Source organism: Salvia hispanica, chromosome 1 (genome assembly GCF_023119035.1).
Source record: "Salvia hispanica cultivar TCC Black 2014 chromosome 1, UniMelb_Shisp_WGS_1.0, whole genome shotgun sequence".
NCBI classification, from domain to species: domain Eukaryota; kingdom Viridiplantae; phylum Streptophyta; class Magnoliopsida; order Lamiales; family Lamiaceae; genus Salvia; species Salvia hispanica.
The window spans coordinates 26671201-26693493 of NC_062965.1; the positions used below are offsets into that span (position 1 = coordinate 26671201).

General features: G+C 38.4%; 3 protein-coding genes, 1 long non-coding RNA gene and 1 pseudogene across 4 annotated transcripts; 3 read left to right on the forward strand and 2 right to left on the reverse strand.

Moving 5' to 3' along the window:
• Positions 1-900: 900 nt before the first annotated feature.
• LOC125192636 (activating signal cointegrator 1 complex subunit 2 homolog) lies at positions 901-2283 on the reverse strand. The gene is made up of 2 exons (XM_048090264.1): positions 2082-2283; positions 901-2003 (listed from the first exon to the last, which is right to left on the reverse strand). The coding sequence occupies exons 1-2, from the start codon at positions 2281-2283 to the stop codon at positions 901-903; spliced, it is 1305 nt and encodes a 434-aa protein (XP_047946221.1).
• A 6247-nt stretch (positions 2284-8530) lies between these two features.
• On the forward strand, positions 8531-10216 carry LOC125203252. The gene is made up of 2 exons (XR_007173324.1): positions 8531-8632; positions 9602-10216. It is a non-coding gene; the product is annotated as an uncharacterized LOC125203252 (long non-coding RNA).
• A 771-nt stretch (positions 10217-10987) lies between these two features.
• LOC125215977 lies at positions 10988-12716 on the forward strand (annotated as a pseudogene).
• A 1961-nt stretch (positions 12717-14677) lies between these two features.
• LOC125205041 (cytochrome P450 71A6-like) lies at positions 14678-18047 on the forward strand. The gene is made up of 2 exons (XM_048103842.1): positions 14678-15741; positions 17267-18047. The coding sequence occupies exons 1-2, from the start codon at positions 14863-14865 to the stop codon at positions 17876-17878; spliced, it is 1491 nt and encodes a 496-aa protein (XP_047959799.1). The 5' UTR covers positions 14678-14862; the 3' UTR covers positions 17879-18047.
• An 869-nt stretch (positions 18048-18916) lies between these two features.
• LOC125206664 (rhodanese-like domain-containing protein 11, chloroplastic) lies at positions 18917-21735 on the reverse strand. Its single transcript, XM_048105906.1, has 10 exons — positions 21526-21735; positions 21331-21420; positions 20577-20684; positions 20249-20345; positions 20065-20104; positions 19904-19978; positions 19653-19740; positions 19484-19551; positions 19282-19354; positions 18917-19199 (listed from the first exon to the last, which is right to left on the reverse strand). Exons 1-10 carry the CDS (start codon positions 21658-21660, stop codon positions 19116-19118), a joined length of 858 nt encoding a protein of 285 aa, XP_047961863.1. The 5' UTR covers positions 21661-21735; the 3' UTR covers positions 18917-19115.
• Positions 21736-22293: the final 558 nt, after the last annotated feature.

A 22293-nucleotide genomic window follows, 5' to 3' on the forward strand; every position in this document is an offset into this window, starting at 1 on the left:
GTGGGATCGATCCTTTACTTCCCTGTGCTAAGTTATAGTATAGTGGGTTGAGGTTTTTTTGAAAGGACAGAGTGCACCCAACGACCCCTTTCTGATAAGTTTCATGATCTTCTAGCCTCTGAAGTCTAGTCGAATCCTCTGGACCTGTTAGATCGAGTGACACATATCACAGTACAAACCTGCACGTCTACTCTAGAGTCCTGCTCACTCCCCTTGGGCTTGAGGTTCCGATGTGGGTATTACTCCTCCCGGTTGCTCATTCCCAGGTTGTGTTTCTCCCTCCTTTTCTTCCACGGTAGGCTCCTTGTTTAGAAAAAACGGATCCTCCATCTGAGGCAGAGGCCTCTTGAGCTCTTCCGCTGGGATGACGTCGCTCAGCACCCCTTCTCTACTAGACTCCCCAACAGGGTTCTTGAGTTGAGGTCCATTATAGGCTGTTCCGGACCGCAGTGTAATTTTGCTCACATTTGCCTTTTCAGGTACATGGACTGTAGATGGGAGTTTCCCTGAGTTCCCTTTCATTTCGCCCACCGAGTTAGCGAGTTGAGCCAACTGCCTGTTCATCATGTCCATATTTGCCCTATGCTCCTTCTGGGCACTTTGCATCCCTTGCATTGTTTCATTACTGGACTGCAAGTCATTTTTAATGCTTTGCTGCGAGGCAAGCATCTCCCCCATCATGTCCTCCATAGACCTCCTCGACTTGTTTGGGTGATGGAATTGGTTTGAGCTCACGGTGCTGGTTATACTGAGGTGGTGGGTTTGACTGGTAGCCTGAGAAATTTTGTTGGTTTTGGTTCGGTGGGTGCTGGTTATACTGGGCAGGAGGGTTATACTGGTCGTGGTTTTGCTGGTATCTGACTTTGGTTTTGGTGGTGGGTGTTATGTTGAGGCCCTGGGTTAAATTGGTTCTGGTTCTGGCTTTTGGTTTTGGTTTTGGTTTTGGTTTTGAGAGTTTCGCTGATGGGGTGGCACATAAGTAGGGTTCGGGTTCTGGTTTTGAGAGTTTTGGTTCTGAGGATGCTGGTTTCTTCCTACCCAGTTAGACTGGTAGTCAGGGTTTGTTGGTCCGCGGTTGGGATATTGGTTCGGTTGGGGGTTGGGTTGATTTGGAGCTTGATTTTGGTTCTGATTCTGATTTTCATCTCCCCATCGGAAATTTTGGTGGTCCCTCCACGATGCATCTCTTTGTTTCCACGGAATCCAATTGTCGTTGGAATTGTAGTATCCTGCGGCATTTGCTTGCTCCACATCCAGCGAGTTGTCCGGCTGATCATATGGTAGTGCTGGGGCTTCTTTGTTTCCAGTTGGAGAAGGTGGTGGAGTGTTCTGATTGATTGCAGTAAGCAATTCCTTCTTTAATTCCTCCATCTTCAAGTCCATCCGTTCCTCCTGGTCAGTAGCCGAAGCACTCGCTACCCTTTCTCTGCTGTACCCATCTCTCGCGTTGTCGTACGTCTTCTTCGCATTCAACAGCTTGCGTAGCACCTTTTTGGCTTCACTTACTCTCAACTGGGTGAAATCACCTCCAGATAATGAATTCGCCAGATCCTTGGTTTCCTTGTTCATCCCCTCATAGAAGGTGTGGTGCACCTCTATCTCCTTCATGCGATGGTTGGGGCATGACTCCAGAATGCTCATGTACTTCTCCCAGTACTCGCTCAGAGTTTCATCATATTCTTGCCTTATGCACGATATTTTCCTCTTCAATGCACTTGTCTTTGAAGACGGGAAAAACTCGGCTAGGAAAACTGACTTGAAATCGGTCCATGTATTGATAGAGTCGGCTGGCAGGCGCATGAACCAAGTGTTGGCCTCTCCCTTTAGGACAAAAGGTAGAGCTTTCAGTCTGTAATCATCCTCGCTCGCTCCTACTGGCCGCCTCTGTGCCTTACAGATTTTGCAGAACTCATTTAAGAATTCGTATGGTCCCTCGTAGCTCTTCCCACAGTACGTCGGTAAGATTGCGATAACGTGGGGTTTCACATCACAGGCGGTTTGGCCTGGGGTAACCACTATGGCTTGTGGGGGATCTCTATCGGCATGCGCGGTAAGTGTCGCGATCTCGGGATCGTCCTAACCTTGGTCAGCCATTCTCACTAGCGTTCTTACTGGTTGGGGTGCAAGCTCCGGGAGTTGGTACTCTAGCTCCTCTTTCTCTTCGTCGCTACTCGTGCCTAGGTCGGACAATGCCGTCGACAGGCCAGAACGAGTGGTAACGAGTATTGTTCCCCGGGGAAGTATCCTTGGTCTCCACTGGTCAGGAGCCGAGCCACTTCTCATAAACTGAAAACAAAAAGAAAGAAAAAAAAAAATTATAAACAAGTATGTACACCAAAAAGATCACACACAATAACAGGTATGAACGCCATCCATCCCCGGCAACGGCGCCATTTTGAAAGGTTTCAGGTTTCTTTCCCTAGTGGTTTTCGTATGTAAATTGAGTGCATCCAACTGATCAGGAAGAGATTCCCGACCCAGCTGAGTCGTTGGTACGATAACCGGGACCTGGCTTCAAACAAATTTCCTCAACCCACTTCTTCTGGCTAGTATAATGGAGGTAAAGGTCGAATCCCACGAAGATGGACACGTTTTGATAACTGTGGTGACTTTCCTGGGTGTTTTGGTTAGCTACCACGCTTGGGTTGAGATTTTACCTAGACAGGAAATAAAGGTGGTACTCTACTGACTAGTAGGCGAGAAAATAACAGACATGTGGGAGTGTTCGTGAAAATAGGGGACAAGGTGTATCAGAGGCATATGGAAAGTGGACAGTTACTAAAAGGGGAAATTTAGACAACAAGGTATATCTGATGGCTGGGTTCCTTCTGACAGGTCTGGGCAGTACATCTGAAAAGTAGGGAACAAAAGCAAAAGTAACTTAAAAGTAAAGTGGTTCAAACTAAAGTTAATTTTGACGTTTTCTTCTTCACCAAGTATTAACAGAATTCAGATAAACACAAACACCATGGCTGAACTTCAGAATTACAAATTCAAACTTAAGATCCATCGATTTAGATGCTCAAACTTAAATTAAACAGTGAAACTGCAACTTAACTTCTACTGACTGACATGCAAGGTGGTAATCACAACGCAGAAAAGAACTCATGCACGAAAACTTGACTAAACATAGCTACACTTTGAATCAACAACTCTCGATAAGAAAACACTTAGAAATTGAAAGCAATGACTAAATCTAACTTTCCTAGGCAGAATGAAGCAAACTCGAACCAAAGTGACATGCGAAATAGAAACTTCATAATGTAAATGTTGGAAAATAACAAAGTACTTCAAAAGAGCAACAGCGATGAGTGTTTGCAAATAACTAACGATAAAAACAAGTAAACTTTAAACTAAGAAAGCGATTAAGATTGTTTTTGCCACTCCGGGCGATGATACTACTACACTGCTACGATAACTGGCTGGAACGGCGGACTGATGACTTCTCCGGCAAACTCTTGGACGTCAAGTGACCATGGCTGTGGCGAGGAACGAGAGGTAGGATAATGTTGAAGGATCGATCTTCTAGAGAGAATTCTACTAAGTGTGATTGTCGAACTGCGAACCAAAGGCCGAACTCTAGGAACCAACTCTAAAGGGGCGTTGATCGAACTAAAAAACTCCTTCTCTCTCTCCAAGTGACTTCTTTTATAGGGAGGCTTGCCCTTGCTTTTAGGGTAGACTTCTCCCGCGTTTTGACCTTTTTGCCCTTGTCAATGATCATCCCAGGCTATCCTCCTTCTCCATCTCGAGCCTTTTCTCTGGCATGCATCCTGGTCAGTATCGCACCCTTCTGGCGCCCTTTTCACTTGCGTCACCTGAATTGTCTCCTACTGACTTGGATCCTTCAATCCTGCACACTTAAGCAACTGTTTTGCAGATAATACATGAATTTCACGACATACTGACCAGTAACCAAGGCTTAGAATACGACTTATCATATATGCTTTTATTAGTGTTAGAAAAAAAACCAAACATTTCCCAATTCTCTAGATAGTAGTCAACGTTTGTTCGTGGTAGTTAAGTTGATACGAATTTGTCTCTGTGGGATACGATACTCTTACTTGCTAATTACTACTACACTAGCCCTGTACACTTGCGGGTGTCACTTGTGTTAAAATAAGTCGAGTCACTAAGATAGAAAATATTCAAATAAAATTAACAAAAAGAAATAATAATAACATTAAGAAAAAACTTAATTATGAACTAAAACACTCAAATAGAGAATGATCTTAAAATAAGATTTAAAAGTGTTATTTTCTTTTCACCTCTCTTACACGGCCCTCTTTCCACAGCCTCCGCCTTTTATATGACTATATCTCCATCGCCTCCGACTCCATTAACTGTTGCAGAAGAGCTCTCGTCGTCGACTGCTGAAGTTGAATCCCTTGAGGAAGCAATTTTAAAATTTATTTAATGTTTGCACTAAAAAGATAATTCTACAATTAAAGAACATTTGTTTATAGACAAAACTAAATGCTACCAATAATTTCTAAAACCTTTTAAACTCCATTATACATTATAGTAACAAAAATGCATTTTCTAGGTAATCAATACTCCCTCCGTCCACGATTAAGAAATGTGAAGAAAAGTGGGTGGAAGAAAGTTAGTGGAATAGGGGTCCCACTTGTATATATTAGTTTTAAATGATACGTGAGTGGAATGAGTTAGTGGAATGCGGGGTCTCTTTACCATTTATGGTAATTATGAACCGGGACTCTTATTCGTGGATGGACAAAAATGGAAAAATGGGACTCTTATTCGTGGACGAAAGGAGAGTAATAATTAAAATGAATATTAATTTTTGATTTAATCAATGGATACATTTAGTCATAGATTTGAAAAGTTAAAAAATGCATAAATTGAAAACTCCTCATAAATCATTAAATTGAATGATTTAGCTATACCATAATCACATCATCATCGGTCGTTACATGTGGGATTACATTATATTATTATAGCGTGTTCATGTTCTTTGGAGTGAATGAAGCAGATATAATTCTGGATCAGATTCATCTGCATGGGGCCCACAGATATGAAAAATTAATCTTTTGTTCAAGGTTCAAGAAATAGATCCAGATTTTGCTTATTTAATTTTGTTTTCTATTTATTTTTAAACATTCATTTGTTGACTGACTCAAATGTCCCTTTCAAATGCCCTAAAAATTGCTTTAGTCCATGAACACACAAGTGGGTGAATAAGAAGATTCACTGAATTAAGAAATCTGGGCTTCTTAGAAGTTCTTTAGTCTCATCAATCTGACCGTGTGTGGGAAACGACCGAAGCCGTGCGGGGCGGAGGTGGCGTGGGCTTTGCGAAGAGAGCGCAAAGGTGGTGACAACCTTTGAATGTTTCTTTGAAATTGGTGACAATTTAAGAGAGGAATTGAGAACAGGGAGGGAGATGGAACAGGAGAGGTGGCTGGTGGCTCCCGCTGCTCGCCGGAGTCGGCAGTATCAGCGGGAGCTTGAGATTTTTCAGATTTGAGATTCATGTGTCCCCTTGGGGGTTGAGATTTGCAGATCTTGAGGGAACAAAACCTGCACTCATGGACTTTTCCAGCTTCATTTTTTTGGAAGAATTGAGGAAGAAGACGAAAATCTGCAGGTGCAGAAATCCAAAATGCAAGTGAGGAAGATGACTAGTTGAGAAATTGAATTTTTAAGGAGTGAATGGGTAATTATGCATTCATTTCTTGACACAGTAATCAATGCAGAAATAAAAAGGGGTAACTGCTTTTAAAGTCACCAACTTTCCATGAATTCCGGTTTTTCCCACGAACTTTAAAAAGTTCGTATAATGTCACGAACTTTATTGTCGGTTGCCATTTTCCCATGTCAAATTTTCCAGTGTGATTCAAACTGTTCGTTTTCTATTAATACAATGTCCAAATTCTTTTATCTTACTATCGTTATCTTCGTCTTTGAAATAGCTTCGTGTGGGTACCTTGTACGCATCAATCGGAACTCGGATGAAGAAGTTATGGCCATTTGATGAAGGCTGCGACCTTTGTGCGACCTTGTACTATCATAATGACCATAACTTCTTCATCCGAGTTCCGATTGAGGCATACAAGGTACCCATGCGAAGCTATTTCAAAGACAAGATAACGATAGTAAGATAAAAGAATTTGGACATTGTCTTAATAGGAAACGAACTGTTTGAATCAGACCGGAAAACCTGACATGGGAAAATGGCAACCGACAATAAAGTTCGTGACATTACACGAACTTTTTAAAGTTCGTGGGAAAAACCGAAATTCAAGGAAAGTTGGTGACTTTAAAAGCAATTACCCCAAATAAAAACCACCAAAATGATGAGAATTGATTTATGCGTATAACACATCCCAACAGTGCGGGCCTAGTATATGTCACACCCCAACCCTTATGACGTATGCACTTATTATAAATAAATTCAAAAAATTTAAATAAATAATCCACACGTATTATATAATTTCAAAAACCACTATTTATCAAGTACATATTTTAAAACATTCTAACAGGCAGTTGGACCCTCTCACCACTCTATATACTATAAATTTATCTACATGCAAAAATGATGAGGAAGAGAAAGTTGCCGAAATACGTCAGCCGCTGACCCTGATAACATGTGCAATTCCTACGACTCACCTCAACCAAATACTTCACTCATATCTTATTCCTGAAAAATATTAGTGGTTTATATGAGCCACAACTCAGTGTATATAAACCTTACCTTTAATTCCACATCCCATATATCAATATATTCTTTAACCAATATATATAACAATTATCAACAAATATTTAAAATAATTCCATACACATATGCACATGCCACTTTGTTCGGTTCATTATTCTGTGGTAGTTCAAGCATGGTATCTTCCCAGGATTTCCAATATGCCACTATGATTTGACCCGAAGGTCCCACTATGATTTGACCCGTAGGTCCCACTGTGAATTGACCCGTAGGTCCCAATATGATTTGACCCGAAGGTCCCACTATGATTGACCCGAAGGTCCCAATATGTCCACTATGATTTCAGAATCCAAGAGCATGGCTATCAAGAATCCTCTTTAATCAAATGATTCAATTAGTTCCAATACCATATGCAAAACATATCTATTGCACTATATATATAACGTACATGACTACTAGTACTATAGATTACACATGCACAAACATTTACATAACTATATATATACTAATTTATATAATAAAATAACATACACGCATCCATTATAATCATTCTCGTAAATTAAAACTATTCATATATTCGACTGTATTGAGTCGTCATAACAATAAATATATTCTCTATGACACACTTAATATCTCTGTAGTAAAAATGAAAATTTAATATGCAATGACAATATAATATGATAATATGCAAAATAATGCATGTTTCGGGTTAGGGAAGTCACAGTTTATACCACGGGCCTTCCAGAAATTAATCTTGAAACATGAACAATCAATAACACCAAGATTTACCCCTATTTCTTATCATATCTAGAAACTTGAACACGCCCTTAATGTAGTAACATTAATTTGGCCATAGATTTCAAAAGTCATTAATTTTAATTTTTTCCCAACACCATCGACAGTTGTATATGCCTACATTATTTTATAAATGACATTTACTCTAGCGAGTTATTATATGATTTTATTAAAACGTAACATTTTACAACCATCACCAAAATTCTTAAATTTTCCAGATGTTACCTAAAACTTATAAACATTCAAAATGATGGCCAAAACTTGTTTTTTATATATGTATGGATATGTCAATTATTGCGTTAATATCTTTCGTACAAGTACATTTTCGATGCTGAACAAAATATTATTATTATATTTTACATATCATTCTCACCAAACATATTTTAATGGTCATTTGTAATTTATTTGATATTTTAATAACTATTTTCATTTTGATATGTCTATTAAAAATAGAAATTTTTTATCTTAGGAAAAAAAAATTTCTTTCTAATGAAGTGAGACTTATTCTAAGTCTCACTTAACAATACTTAAATCACTTTTTCTTTTTTATATTTCTCTTAATTTGCCAATTGTAATAGCATAAAACTCGTGCCATTTCAAAAGACTTTATTTTTTAAAAACGGTGCAAGTAGTATACTACTACTTGTTAGATGGTTTTTCAAGGACTCTGAAGACTTTCTAAAGTTCGTTCTTTTTCTTTTTTCAGCTGTCTTATTAGTTATTTTGAATTACTATTTTGAATCTTCTTTCTTTCTGCTATGTTGTTGAAAGTACCACATTTGTTTCTCTTTGTTATTTTGATTAGGGAAAGAGAGAAATTAAGCGGCTCAATATACTTTGTGTTTGCATATCAAAATCTACAAAATACTCAGATGCAATTTTTTTTCCAAGTGCCCTGTGTAACTTGAAGAATGAAATTTATTCCAATCAATCTTTTCATTGTAATAATTAAAAATACAAATGTTCCTTGGACCTATTGTGTTGGCTGCATTTGACATTTGGAATATCATAACCTCTTTTTCATCATCATCTTTCTTCCCTCAGCCTTCTCATCTTCTCCCCAATCGGTTCTTTTTGTAATTCTGCATTCTATTTGGAAATTTTGCAGCAGTGGAGCAACCACAGTTTAACGACTATGGTAATGATTCTTTCTTCATACAGGTAGGTGAATTTGGTTTTTTTGAGACCTAATATTTGCACTCTGCTCAAGATTTTGAGCTCTGTACAATCTGCAAACACAATATCAAAACATCTATATTTTTCCCGCCAAAAGTGGGACACGTGGCGTTCCAAAAAACTGGAGCTTCATATATGTATAGATTATGCATTAAAATTCGTGCCGATTTCAAATAGTCTATTTCTATAGGATATTTCCATAGGATGGAGGGAGTAAATTTTTTTAACTTTTTCAATCTATTTTTATTATATTTTTTTAATCTGTATTAGATCAAAACATGACAGATTTTATAGAACAATGAAATATATTTTTATATTTTATATTAAAACTCGTGTTATTTTTAAATTTTCTTCTTTAAATGGACGACCTCTATGAATCTTGAAATTTCTCAATTTTAAATATTATGCATATAATAAGGTGGCTACAATCTGTCAGCATGTGCGATCCTAATTAAAGAGCTTTTATCTAAACATTTTTTTGGTTGAATATTTTATCTAGGCCTAATTTATCAGTCATATGAAACCGAAATTTTGAAGAACCAAAAAAAATGTTGAATTTCCACCACAAGGAGATCCATCTTCATCCATTTCTACTCTTATCCATCACCTTATTCTCATTATATCGCCGGGTATTGGGTCGGGTTGGAAATTACTCGATACCCGTTTCGACACCCCCTACTATGAATTATACTCCCAAACAATACCACACGTACACCATTATCACATTCCAATTCTATTTTAAAAAAAGGGGTAACTGCTTTTAAAGTCACCAACTTTCCATGAATTCCGGTTTTTCTCACGAACTTTAAAAAGTTCGTGTAATGTCACGAACTTTATTGTCGGTTGTCATTTTCCCATGTCAGGTTTTCCGGTCTGATTCAAACTGTTCGTTTCCTATTAAGACAATGTCCAAATTTTTTTATCTTACTATCTTTATCTTCGTCTTTGAAATAGCTTCGCGTGGGTACCTTGTACGCCTCAATCGGAACTCGGATGAAGAAGTTATGGTCATTATGATAGTACAAGGTCGCACAAAGGTCGTAGCCTTCATCAAATGGCCATAACTGGTTCTATCAAAACAAATATGGTGTGTCAAAGTGGATTTATCTTGTGGGAAAGAAGAATGATAGATTTTTTTTTATTACCTCTTGAGATGAGAAATCAAAACTCTTGCTTCAATACTTGCTCTTCCGTTGAGAATTGAGAAAAAAAGTATGTGACGGCTGAGTGTAAATTAGGTATGGGAATGAATGATAGTGAGAGCAGAATAAATTGATATACCGTGTTTTGCACGATAAATTTTGGTAATTGATTCTCAAGAATCAAGATAGTTGAAATTATAGGCTGATGGGTGACTAATTTTGGAGCAGATTGAAGAGTGGAGGAAAACGGTAGGAGCCTGGGGAGAGGGTGTAAAACTGGAGAGGTAAAACTAAAGCCCTCCACTTCTTTGTCTCAGTAGTGTCTCATCTCTTAACTATTCACAAGTCTCAGTGCATTTTTTACCTCATTTCTTAATTTAGAGATAACACGTGTAATCCTTCGTATCTTAAACATCTCATCCTTTAACTATTTATTCAATTTCATTTTTATGTTTATTTCTAACAAATTTAATTAATAAAAACACAGTTGATTAAATAAAAGAAAATTATAATTTAAAATTCTAAAAAATAATAAAAAAAAAATTTGATAGAGTAAGAGAGATACATAGGAAAAGTGGGTAAATTACAAAGTGTGTAGTGTTTGTGTGTGGAAAAAATGGTAGGGGAATTAGGTTATTTATAGATGAATGTGAAAAAAATAAAATTAAAAAATAAAATTCTGCAAAAAAAACCATAATTTTTTTTTTATTTTTTATTTTTTATTTTTTAGAATTTTTAATAAAAAAAAATAATTAAAAATTGTCGAATCGACGCCCACTCGCAGAACCGGCGAGTGGGCGTCACAACCCATCCGTTGCTCGCCACATGGCGAGCCAGCTCGCCAACATGCTTCTCAGCGGAGGGATACGGGACGAGATGGAGTGGCGGCATCGCTGGCTCGATGCTGTCTCGCCGAGACGAGACCGAGACAGCATTGAGCTGACGTTGCGGATGCCCTAATACTTTAAAAGTACATATCCTATTAACTTTTTCAAAACACTTTGCATTACATTTTTTAAAATCCGTGTCTAGTCAAACTGTGGCAAAATTTGCGGGAGGAGGGAGTAGAAATGTTGAAATTTCTCAATTTTAAATGAATAGAAAATGAGCTAAGTTAGTTGGCAACAGTCTGTCGTCAGCATGTGGGATCCTAATTAAAGAGCTTTATTAAAACATATTTTTGGTTGACTCCAGTTTTTCTAGGCCAAATTTTATCAGTCATCTGAAACAGAAATTTTCAAGAACCAAAAAAATGTTGAATTTCCACCACCAGGAGATCGATCTTCATCCATTTCTGCTCTTATCCATCACTTTATTCTCACTATATCTCCTCAAGAAATGGCTAAGCAACAAGCCAAGCACCAAAAGACTCCCTCCATCACCACCACGCCTTCCCATCTTGGGAAATCTCCACCAACTCCGCCCGTTGACTCACCGAGCCCTCCGGTCCTTAGGCTCCAAACACGGCCCGTTGATACTTCTCCACTTCGGCAAACGTCCAGTGCTCGTCGTCCAATCAGCAGACGCAGCCTCAGAGATCTTGAAAAAGCATGATCTCATGTTTGCAGACAAGCCTCGTTCAAGGACCACGTCGCGCCTCTTCTATAACTTGAAGGACATAGCGGTCGCGCCCTATGGCGAGTACTGGAGGAGTTTGAAGAGCCTGTGTGTTGTCCAGCTCTTAAGCAACAAAATGGTGCAATCTTTCAATTCCATTAGGGAGGAGGAGACTGATCTCTTGATGGGGAAGATTAGTTCGTGTTGCTTCTCTAGGTCGCGTGTCAATCTAAGCGCGTTGTTTAAGATCTTGACGAATGATGTGGTTTGTAGGGCGGCTTTTGGGAGGAAGTATAGTGAGGAGGAGGCTGGGAAGCGGTTTATGATGCTGCTGAAGGAGCTGCAGGAGTTGATTGGGAAGAGTATAAGTATTGGGGAGTTTATCCCGTGGCTTTCGTGGATCAATCGTGTCAATGGCTTCGATGATCGAGTTGATAAGGTTGCTGAGGAAATTGATGTCTTTCTTGAGATGGTAGTTGAGGAGCATCTCAAGGAAGGTGGTGGTGGTGAAGGGAGGGTGAATTTTGTTGACATTTTGCTTGGTGTTTATAATGATAATAGAAATAATAGTGGTGAAAAAAAGATTGGTAGGGACAACATCAAAGGTGTTATTCTTGTAAGAAAACTCATCTCTCTGTTTCTCTATGTTTTTCTCTCTTTTCCATCTCTGTCTATCTCACTTAGTGACATGTCCAAAATGTACTAGGATATCCTTTCTGGTGGGACCGATACGACATCTGCGACACTGGAGTGGGCGATGACAGAGCTGTTGAGGCACCCTGCGGTATTGAAGAAGTTGCAAATGGAAGTGAGGGGGAAGGATCATGAGGATTTGGGGGGTATGCGGTATCTGAAGGCCGTGGTGAAGGAGACTATGCGTCTCCACCCACCGTTGCCATTGCTGGCAAGGGTGGCACGCGGGGATGTTGAGGTTATGGGGTATGATGTGGAATGTGGGACGATGGTCATACTCAATCCGTGGGCAATTGGGAGGGATCCAGCCTCTTGGGACGAGCCAGAGATGTTTCGTCCCGAGAGATTCTTGGACTCTAGTGTGGATTTTAAGGGTTCGGATCTCGAGTTGATACCGTTCGGGGCGGGGAGGCGCAGGTGCCCGGGGACGTCGTTTGCAATGGCTAGTGTGGAGCTTGTGTTGGCTAATCTGGTGAAGAGGTTTGAGTGGGAGTTGGATGAGGATTTGGATGTAATTGAACAACCTGGTACTACCATTCATAGGAAGTATCCTCTTTTAGCTCTGCCCACTCATTGTAATTTGTAATGTAAGCTTGAAATTGTCGGATTTTTAATCGTGATATTAGAAAACAAAAATTAATTTTTGTTATGTGATTTCTGACTTTCTGTTCTCATCATTATGGTTCTTATTTTCGAGAATGTGATTTTTCATGAAAAAGGTAGAGATTTAACTTTTCTACTCTATTTTAATTATCTGCAGAAATAATACCTTTTCCATTCTTTTTAATTGAGTCACTTTTTTTGGGTGGAGATTAAGAACAATAATTTGACCCAATGCATTGGCCCAGATCCGATAGGGTAAGACTCACAAGCTGGTCCAAGTTAATAACACAGGCCTGTTTTAATATGAGCTTAGGCCTAAAATCGGCCTACAATGTTTTTGGATGGCCTTTCAGAGTAAAATGGATAATATCTGAGAGAAAGATTTCGGGTTGGAGTTCATTGCAATGTTATCTTTAAATTTATGTGTACTTTATCAATTAAAAAAGAGATTTTTAATCTATTTTCATTTATCCACTTAATCTCTTCACTATAGAGAGTAGTTTTTTAAAAAGAAAAGTATAACGACAATATTAACTCCATGAAAGCATGCATGTAAGTAGCGGGTGCACCACATATACTGAAACTTCATGAAAGCATGCATGTAAGTAGCGGGTGCACCACATATACTGATATACTTGTACTGTATATACTACTCCACCGCACATCTTAACAAAAAGACAAAATCCAGATGTGAAATTACCACCACAAATAGAGTTGACAGAGATAACATTTTATCGCCAACTATTACTTGTTGAAAACTTGAAGATTCGAAAAATTTAAAACAAATATCCATATTTTCAAAATTTTATTAATTTTATCAGCTAGAAAAATTATTAATAAAAAGTAGAAAACCATATTTAATCTTGCTAAAACAAATAGAGCCAAATTTCTGCATATAATTATGAACCATGCTCTCCTTTTTAGTTGTTACTATCGGCTCTTAAAATTTGTCACATATTTCAATTTTTGTCGGTCCCACAAAATTTGTCACATTTCACTTTTCATCCTTATTGGTAATGACCCTCATTCCACTAACTCAATCTACTCATATTTTATTATAAAAATTTAAAAGCAGGATCCATATTTCACTAACTTTTTCAACGCACTTTCTTTACATTTATTGAAACTTGTGTCTGGTCAAAATATGACAAAATTTAAGTGACGGAGGGAGTATTGATGATTCGAAAAAGTTATTGTAACAAATATCTACTCCATTTTATTAATTTATTAGACAGATAAAATATTACTCCCTCCGTCCCACAAAGATTGTCTCACTTTGACCGGGCACGGGTTTTAAGAAATGTAATGAAAAGTGAGTTGAAAAGTTAGTGGAATATGAGTCATACTTTTATATATTAGTTTTATAATAAAATGTGAGTAAAAATGAGTTAGTGGAATGGGGTCCACTACCAAAAATTGTAAAAATTAAAATGGGACAAACTTTGTGGGACAGACGGAAATGGAAAAATGGGACAATCTTTATGGGACGGAGGGAGTAATAAAAATACTAAAAAAGTCAAAAATTTATATTTCATCCGTCCCACAAGAATATGCACTTTTTGATGGGCACGAGTTTTAATGTATAAATAGTAAAGTGAGAGAGAGATAAAAAGAAAAAGTAATTAAAGTATTGTTAGTGAAAAATGAGTCTCGTCTTACTAGAGAAAGAACAATTTCCAAAATTAGAAAGTTCGTATTTTTCAAGAACAATCTATTTTAAATTTTATTTTACGCTCCATTTAATTTACTATTATTTTTCAATGATTGATAAATACTCCCTCCGTTCGCCATTAAGATTCTCATTTCTTGGCGGCACGAATTTTAAGAAATGTTAAAAAAAATGGGTGGAAAAAGGTTAGTGAATAGAGGTCTCATTTGCATGTATTAGTTTTAAATAAAATGTGAATGAAATGAGTTAGTGGAAGGTGAGACCCTATTACCATTTATTATAAAAGTGAACCAGAACTTCCATTCACGGACGGATTAAAATAGCAAAACGGAACTCCTATACACGGACGGAAGGAGTACATCATACTCCATCTATAATTATTGTGTAGAAGTACATACTACTGAGAATATTACTTAAATAAAAAAAAAAAGAGAAAATCCAGATATGAAATTACACCACAGCATTTATCACCAACCTTTTCTCCCTTCACTACATATCAACAAAACTCCTCCAAACATTTCTCCTTACCTCAACAAACATACAAAAAAAAAATGGTGGCTTTCACAGAGCTCACCGCCTCCATCCTCCCTCTCCTCCTCCTCGCCGCCTTCCTCTACACATATCTCCGCCGCCGCTCCCTCCTCCGCCCCCCTCCCTCCCCCCGCAAGCTCCCCATCATCGGCAACCTCCACCAGCTGGGCGCATTCCCCCACCGGTCCCTCCACTCCCTCTCCCAACACCACGGCCACCTCATGCTCCTCCACTTGGGCTCCGTCCCCGTCCTCATCGCCTCCTCCGCCGCCGCCGCCGCCGAGATCATGAAAACCCAAGACTCCCTCTTCTCCAACCGCCCCAAGCTCAGCATCGCCGACCGCCTCACCTACGGGTCCCACGACGTCGGCTTCGCCCCCTACGGCGACTACTGGCGCCGCGTCCGCTCCGTCTGCGTCCTCCAGCTCCTCTCCAACAAGCGCGTCCAATCCTACCGCCGCGTCCGGGAGGAAGAAACCTCCCTCCTCCTCCGCAAAATCGCCTCCTCCCAAAACCAAACAAACCTCAGCGAAGCCTTCCAGAAGCTGACGAACGACGTCGTTTGCAGAATCGCGCTCGGTAAAAAATACAGCGGCGGCGACGGAGAAGAAGGGATGGTGTTTGGGGAGATCGTCGACGCGCTGATTGAATTGCTGGGGACGTTCAGCGTGGGAGACTACGTGCCGTGGCTGGGGTGGATTAATCGGATTAATGGATTGGATGCGAGGGTTGCGAGTGTAGCCAAGATGTATGATGAATTTCTTCAGAGAGTGATTGAGGAGCATAGGGAGAAGGGGGAAAGGGAAGGGAGGGTTGCGGATTTCGTTGATGTGCTGCTGCAGTTTCAGAGGGAGAGTGAGGAGAAGGTGGAGGATTACACCATTAAAGCTGTGATTGAGGTAACCATCTTGAAAAAAAAATTCAGTTTTGGACGTATCGAAAAGTCTTCGTGCGTTGCGTAGGAGAAGAGTTATAAGAATTTGTCTGCACTTTTAAAGAATTATTGCAACGTGTGAAGACTTCTCGATTTAATTAGACATTGGACCCACTTAGATTTTTTCCAAATGGAGTAGTAGTATATTGTAGTGGTAGCCATGCATTTAATATTATGTGAATGTAAAAGATTCTAGACATTGCTAATTGATGTTGATAGTTGATACTGGAGTTTAGTAGATGATCATATAATTTAATTAAATTAACTTCATATTTTGGCTGGATCCATGAATTATAACAGTACTAACCTATTAAAATGCGTCTAATTCTTTATGATGGATATTTGGGAAGCAAATTGAGTAATGACTAATTGATTATTTATTAGTCATATACGTAGGATTGTAAAATATTTATAGATATATGTCACATTTATTTTCTAGCTTAAGTTATACTACTATGTACTAATCACTTTAAAAGAAAAATGTCCTATATTGTAACATTATCAATCTCTTTTACTATTTTCAACAAAATTAAAGAAAGATTAAATTGTACTACTATAAAAGTACTCTCTCTATACAATAGTAGATGTGTCACACTTATGAGATGACACGGGATTTTAGGAGATACTCCCTCCGTCCCAACAAATATGAAACATTTGGTTTATGGCACGGGATTTTATGCAGTGTTGTTTTGTGAGTTGATGAAGAGAGAGTAAAGTAGGAGAGAGGGAAAAGTAGAGAGAGTGATATTTCCATTTTAGGAAACGTTTCATTTTTATTGGGACAACCCAAAAAGGAAAACGTTGCATTTCTAATGGGACAGAGGGAGTATTATTTTGTGTGTTAAGCGGTGAGAGAAAATATAATTTTATAATTGATGTGAGAAGAAACTTTTTTCAAAAGATGAAATATGACATCTTTTGTAAGACAAACTAAAAAGGAAAGTGTGATATCTACTATATGACGGAGAAAGTATAAATTAAGCTCTATGTGTAGACACGTCTTCCCTATTTTATTAGTTGGCCCTCCTACAAATTTTCTGGCAACTCACTAATCTACTTATGCTATTTAGGTAGTGGCAGCCGTATTCATTAGTCATTAGTGCAAAATAATTGTTGACCTATAAATTCGAATTAAATTTTCATTTTAGAGGGGCTTTTAGAGTATCCGGAGCGGTGCTGATGCGTTTCGTTCTGAAGGACGGAATACATTGGCACGCGTAGCGTGTGTTCTGTGAGGAAGAAGTGAGAGGGGTGCCGCCCTCCCCTCTCATCTAATCATGCCGCAGAGTGAAGCTCACTCACGGCTCTGTTAGTGGACTTCTTATTGTCCAATTTTAAATTTCTATTAAAAATTTGAGAAAATCATTTTAAAATTCAAAATATATTCGCCATTCGATAGATTTCAATCCTCCAATACTTTCTATAATAGTCTATAAATACTTTATACCCCACATGACTTATAATTTTGGCCACTTTAATTTTTGTGACAGGACATGTTCAACGCCGGAACCCACACCACATCCACAGCTTTAGAATGGACGATAGCCGAGCTTATAAAAAACCCAAGAACCATGAAAACATTGCAAACCGAAGTCCGAGAGATCGGGAAAGGCAAGGACGAGATCAACGAGGACGACATCGAGAAAATGCCCTATCTGAAAGCCGCAATCAAGGAAGGCCTAAGGCTGCACGCGCCAACCCCACTCCTCCTCCCCCGCGAACCAACTCGGGACACCAAAGTGCTAGGCTATGACGTGGCGCGCGGCACTCAGGTGATGATCAACGCGTGGGCAATCAACAAGGATCCGGCCTCGTGGGGCGAAGATGCTGAGGAGTTTCGTCCAGAGAGGTTCCTTGACTCGAGCGTGGACTTGAGAGGGCAGCACCTCCAGTTCATCCCGTTTGGGGCTGGCAGGAGGGGCTGCCCCGGGATCACGTTCACATTGGCTGTGAACGAGCTGGCGCTGGCGAAGTTGGTGCACAAGTTCGACTTCGGGTTGCCTGGTGGAGTTCGGGTGGAGGATTTGGACATGAGCGAAGCGAGTGGAGTGAGTGTGCGTAGGAAATCTCCTCTGGTTGTTGTTGCTACCCCAGCTGCCTAAGTTGATGAATTCAAGAATTTGGAAGAAAGATTAAGATGGTGTTAATGTGAAATGTAAGAAGTCTTCTTCGCTAGATTGATTAGGTTCATGAAGCAGCAAAGATAAGTATGTTGAAACTGAATTAAGGCTTTTGTTTTTCCCATCGACTTAAAGATTTAGATGGTCTTAATATTTTTGCAATTGTTTATCCACTATTAATTCATTTCTCCAATATTAAAATTAGAGGAAGAGAGACATGAGAGAATTAGATAGTGATGAAAAGAATGAAGCAAGAAAAGGAAAGTAATCCTCTTTATGGAGTAACTTTTTAGATTAATAATTATTTGAATTATGAAATTTAATTAAATTTTAGTAAGTCTCGTAAAATTTAAAATCATGAAATTTCAACTTTTCGCCGTATTTAATTTATAAAGAAAATGTTGGCATTTGGTGATGTTCAAACTATGGTTTCAATAAAGTAAGTTTTTTTCTTTTATTTTTCCTTTTTTATTTAATAAACAAACTAGGTATGATATCAAACTTTGTTGAATTGACTAACATTTGATTAAACTTCGTAATTTAAACGGCCATTAATCGACGGATTTATTTACCGATGTCGTATTCAGTCGGAAATGGAGGACAAACGAAAATGACAGTAGGACTCACATTCCACTTTTTCCACTTTTTCTCCATATCTCTCTTACTTTACCAAGTCTTTTTGGAGGGAGTATATAAAAGTAGGACTCACATTCCACTAACTTTTTCAACTCACTTTTCATTTATGGTTCTTAAAACCTATGTCGGGTCAAAGTGGGACAATATTTAGGGGACAAATGGAGTATATAAATAAATGAAATAACAAATCGAAGTTGGAATTTTCTCTAGTAATTTATATAAAATCTACCATGTTAAAAACACTAAGATATTATTCAAACTAAAACATTTAAACAAAATAAGTTATAGTATTACACATTGATTTAATGAGAGTGATGCTAGCGGATGATGGTCATATAATATATGTATATGTATAGTACGTCATTTAATACAAAACCTTATAAATGAAGAAAATAGTAGTAGTAGATTTTCTTTTTTACACAATCAAAACATACGCCTCACTTCACCACCTTCTACAAAGCCAAAATATACACAAACTTGAGTAGTATTTTTACTCCACATTTCTTCTACTCCAAAATATTTATTAAACGCTAACTCCAATTTTCTCATTCCTACTGCTGCAAGAGCTAAATAGTTTCAGCCACTACTGGGACCTCAAGTTCTCGAGATAACGGCCGAATTGTTGAGCTCCGATAAACAATGCATCCGCTGCAAGAATGAGTCCGAGCTGCAAACGAGACTTCTGTGAATGGGAAGTTCTAGGATTAATGCTACCAACCGAACTTTAGAAGAGGCGAGGAAGAGATTACCAAACGAGCAGAGAAAACTAGTCGATAACCCCAGCCTTCCTTGGCAGATGCAATTCTCTGTTGATCAGTCCAACTATGCATATGACAAGGTATAATCAGTATGGTTATAGAATTATCTGTCATAATTAGATAACCGATTTTCCAGTTTTGGAGTTGTTTTCGTATGAATAGCTCAAGGAAGAGAGAGATTGTTAGAAGTTACCCGAGAAATTCCGAAAGCCCACCAATTCCTGCTAACTTAAAGGGCTGTGGCCCTTCCCTTTCGAGATCCTGTTAGTATGAACCAAAGGAGCCAAACAGATCAAGAATGTAAAGCCAGAGCTATGACATATGCTTACATATACAAAATGAAAGAGAAACGAGCACGTTACCTCTTCTTCAGCGGCCTCCAAACCTCCTTGAACCCAGAAAAGGTTTTCGTATCCAGCATTATACAATAATTCACAAGCTGCGAGGGATCTGCCTGATCATGAGATTACTCAAATAGAAATTGGGGAGAAACAAAGAATTATGTAGTAAATATGCAAAATTCGGATATCTACTGAAAAAAATCCAGCCTTGTGCGTTTATAAAGCATTGCCAACGAATACGTGGATTTCTATCAACTGAAAGAAAATCTCACCTTAAGCCCTTCTGGCATGCCAGGATAAGATCTTTATCTCTTGGGTATTTCTCCGCCACTTTCGACAAGAAATCTCTGTTAAGAAAATATTGCATAGGAGATGCTTATCATGTAATAAAAGTATATGCTATAATGAAAAGTGGACGAAGCAGTAATTATACTTATTGAGAGATAGAGTAGGAACGCCGCTCCACCATCCTCCTAAAAACAAAGATTACTTAGATTTTAATTTGGAAAGACTTAAGGTAAGTATAAAACATATTGAAACAACACACAAGGTAGTAAATTACATGAACAATCAATAAAACAAAACATAGGAAATAAACTCGATGTTCAAGTAAATACCCATCATAAATCCCGTGATCTTCCTTGAAAGAGTGCCAGCATCCAAGCTATCGTCAACATCGAATATAGGAATCCATGTCGAGCCTTTTACCCATGCCTGTAAACAAGATTTGAAAACAGAATCTCCAATTGTAAATCACGAAATCAACTTACAAGGAGGAACTATAAACAGCTAATCTGGCATTTTTTCAAAACAAAACACCAAGTCGAAGAAAAGCATCATTTAAAATAACTGGTTAGAGTGCAAAAAACATTACAAATTTCGGAAGAGGGGAAATAGATGATGCCAAATTATAGTGATATACAACCATAACAGTATTGTGCTCACCTTCTGACGCTCAATCGAGGGACGAACATCAAGCAAGGTTTTATCTGAGAGTTGAATAGCATATCCAGCTTCTTTTGGAGTTAGAACTTTAACTTTCCCTTCCCTAACCTAAGTTAGAAACACAATTTATATACTGAAATCAGTAGAAACCATCATCATGGATGTAGCACAAAAACCCCAAATGAGAATAAGAAACTATATAAATGCTAGATATACAAATGTTAATAGCCAACTGAAAATGCAGAGAGACCGATACACACGAAAGCTACATGCTGAATCACTTTTCCAATAATAAGCCTATTCTTTATACATAATGAAGATGTGAACATCTAATTAGCAGTACCATAACTGACACGTGCACGATGCTTGAACGTGTAAATGCAGCATATTTATGTTCTTGTAAATTTTCTATAGCTTGATCCTTCGGCCCCCATGGCCTTTACTCCATCACACTCTGATTTTTCGATCAAGAATGCATTTCTTGACAAAGTTCACACTCAAAACCTCACAACATCCTAAATTTCACAATTATCCTACATATTGCAACACATTATCAAATTCAGGAAAAATCCACTCAAATGACTACTAAACCCAATTTTCTGCAAACCCTAAATAGGCTAATAAAATGACACCAATTACCATTCATAGATGTTCCATTAGTACAAAATCATTTTGCATATCATAGCAACAACAAGTCTCTTCCTTGTACAAGTCCTAATTCCCAAAATTAGCACAACGGAATTATGAAAATTACCAGAGCCTCCCATCTTTTTTTAGCAGCTGCCATATCCCTCATCTGCTTCACCTCGTATTCCTCTTCAACCACTTGCATTCTCGTCACACCCTGCCACAATTTTCCATACCAAATCACAAAAAAAAAAAATTCAATTTAATCAAGAAAAAAGGGTGACTCCAGAAACAGAAGCTCAAAGGATGAAATTGTGTTTACATTGCGGCGAATACTGGTGTTCGAGAAAGACGGAGGTGTGGCAATCGGCAGCGGCGTAAAGCCAGAAAGATATTTCCATTTAGTGGGCCGGTTTAGAGCGATGGTGGGAGAGAGATGAAGACCCAAAGTTTCCATCTTGCTGAGAGTGAGAGGATTTGTTTGATCAGCAGAGTTTTTGTGTTACATCATTTTGCTTATCTGCTTATCCAAGAATCTGGATTGGATAAACTCAGCATATCAATACTTTACGGTGTATTAATTCCCAACTCGAGTTTTCTATTAAGAAATTTAATAGATGATATTAAATGATTTAAGTAGAAAATTAATTAAATACACAAAATAAAAAAATTATAAAAATTGAAAAAGCTGATATTTTTTAAATAAAAAATGATTTGAACGTCCCGAAAATATACATGAATCAATTAATTACGTATAAAGGAACTTATATACTTAATTCATTGTTCTTTTTCCATATGAAAATATTCAAAATTGAAATGAAGAGTCATATGTTGGTCTTCGTAGCAACTCGCAGGGGGAAGCGGAGCGGATCTCCTACTCTAAGGGTGTCTCCGGCGGCGCCCCTCCCACTCGCCCTTCCCATGCTACGTCAGCACTAGCCCCTCCCATTCCACTGCCACATCATTAGCCCTTCCCACTGCACTAGCCCTTCTCACTCGCCCCTCCCACTCGCCCTTCCCACAATTAAATTAATTCACAATTAAATTAAAATTCACGGAATTAAAATTCGACACAAATACGAACGGGAAA

Excerpts from the sequence above, each read along its gene's own strand:
- LOC125192636 (XM_048090264.1), bottom strand. The coding sequence starts at position 2,283 with ATGAGAAGTGGCTCGGCTCCTGACCAGTGGAGACCAAGGATACTTCCC. Across the intron at positions 2,004-2,081 it reads AGTGAGAATGGCTGACCAAG|GCCAAACCGCCTGTGATGTG; the intron begins GTTAGGACGATC and ends TGGTTACCCCAG.
- LOC125206664 (XM_048105906.1), bottom strand. The coding sequence starts at position 21,660 with ATGGAAACTTTGGGTCTTCATCTCTCTCCCACCATCGCTCTAAACCGG. Across the intron at positions 20,685-21,330 it reads AAAAAAGATGGGAGGCTCTG|GTTAGGGAAGGGAAAGTTAA; the intron begins GTAATTTTCATA and ends TTTCTAACTTAG. Across the intron at positions 20,105-20,248 it reads GATCACGGGATTTATGATGG|GAGGATGGTGGAGCGGCGTT; the intron begins GTATTTACTTGA and ends CTTTGTTTTTAG.
- LOC125205041 (XM_048103842.1), top strand. The coding sequence starts at position 14,863 with ATGGTGGCTTTCACAGAGCTCACCGCCTCCATCCTCCCTCTCCTCCTC. Across the intron at positions 15,742-17,266 it reads CCATTAAAGCTGTGATTGAG|GACATGTTCAACGCCGGAAC; the intron begins GTAACCATCTTG and ends TTTTTGTGACAG.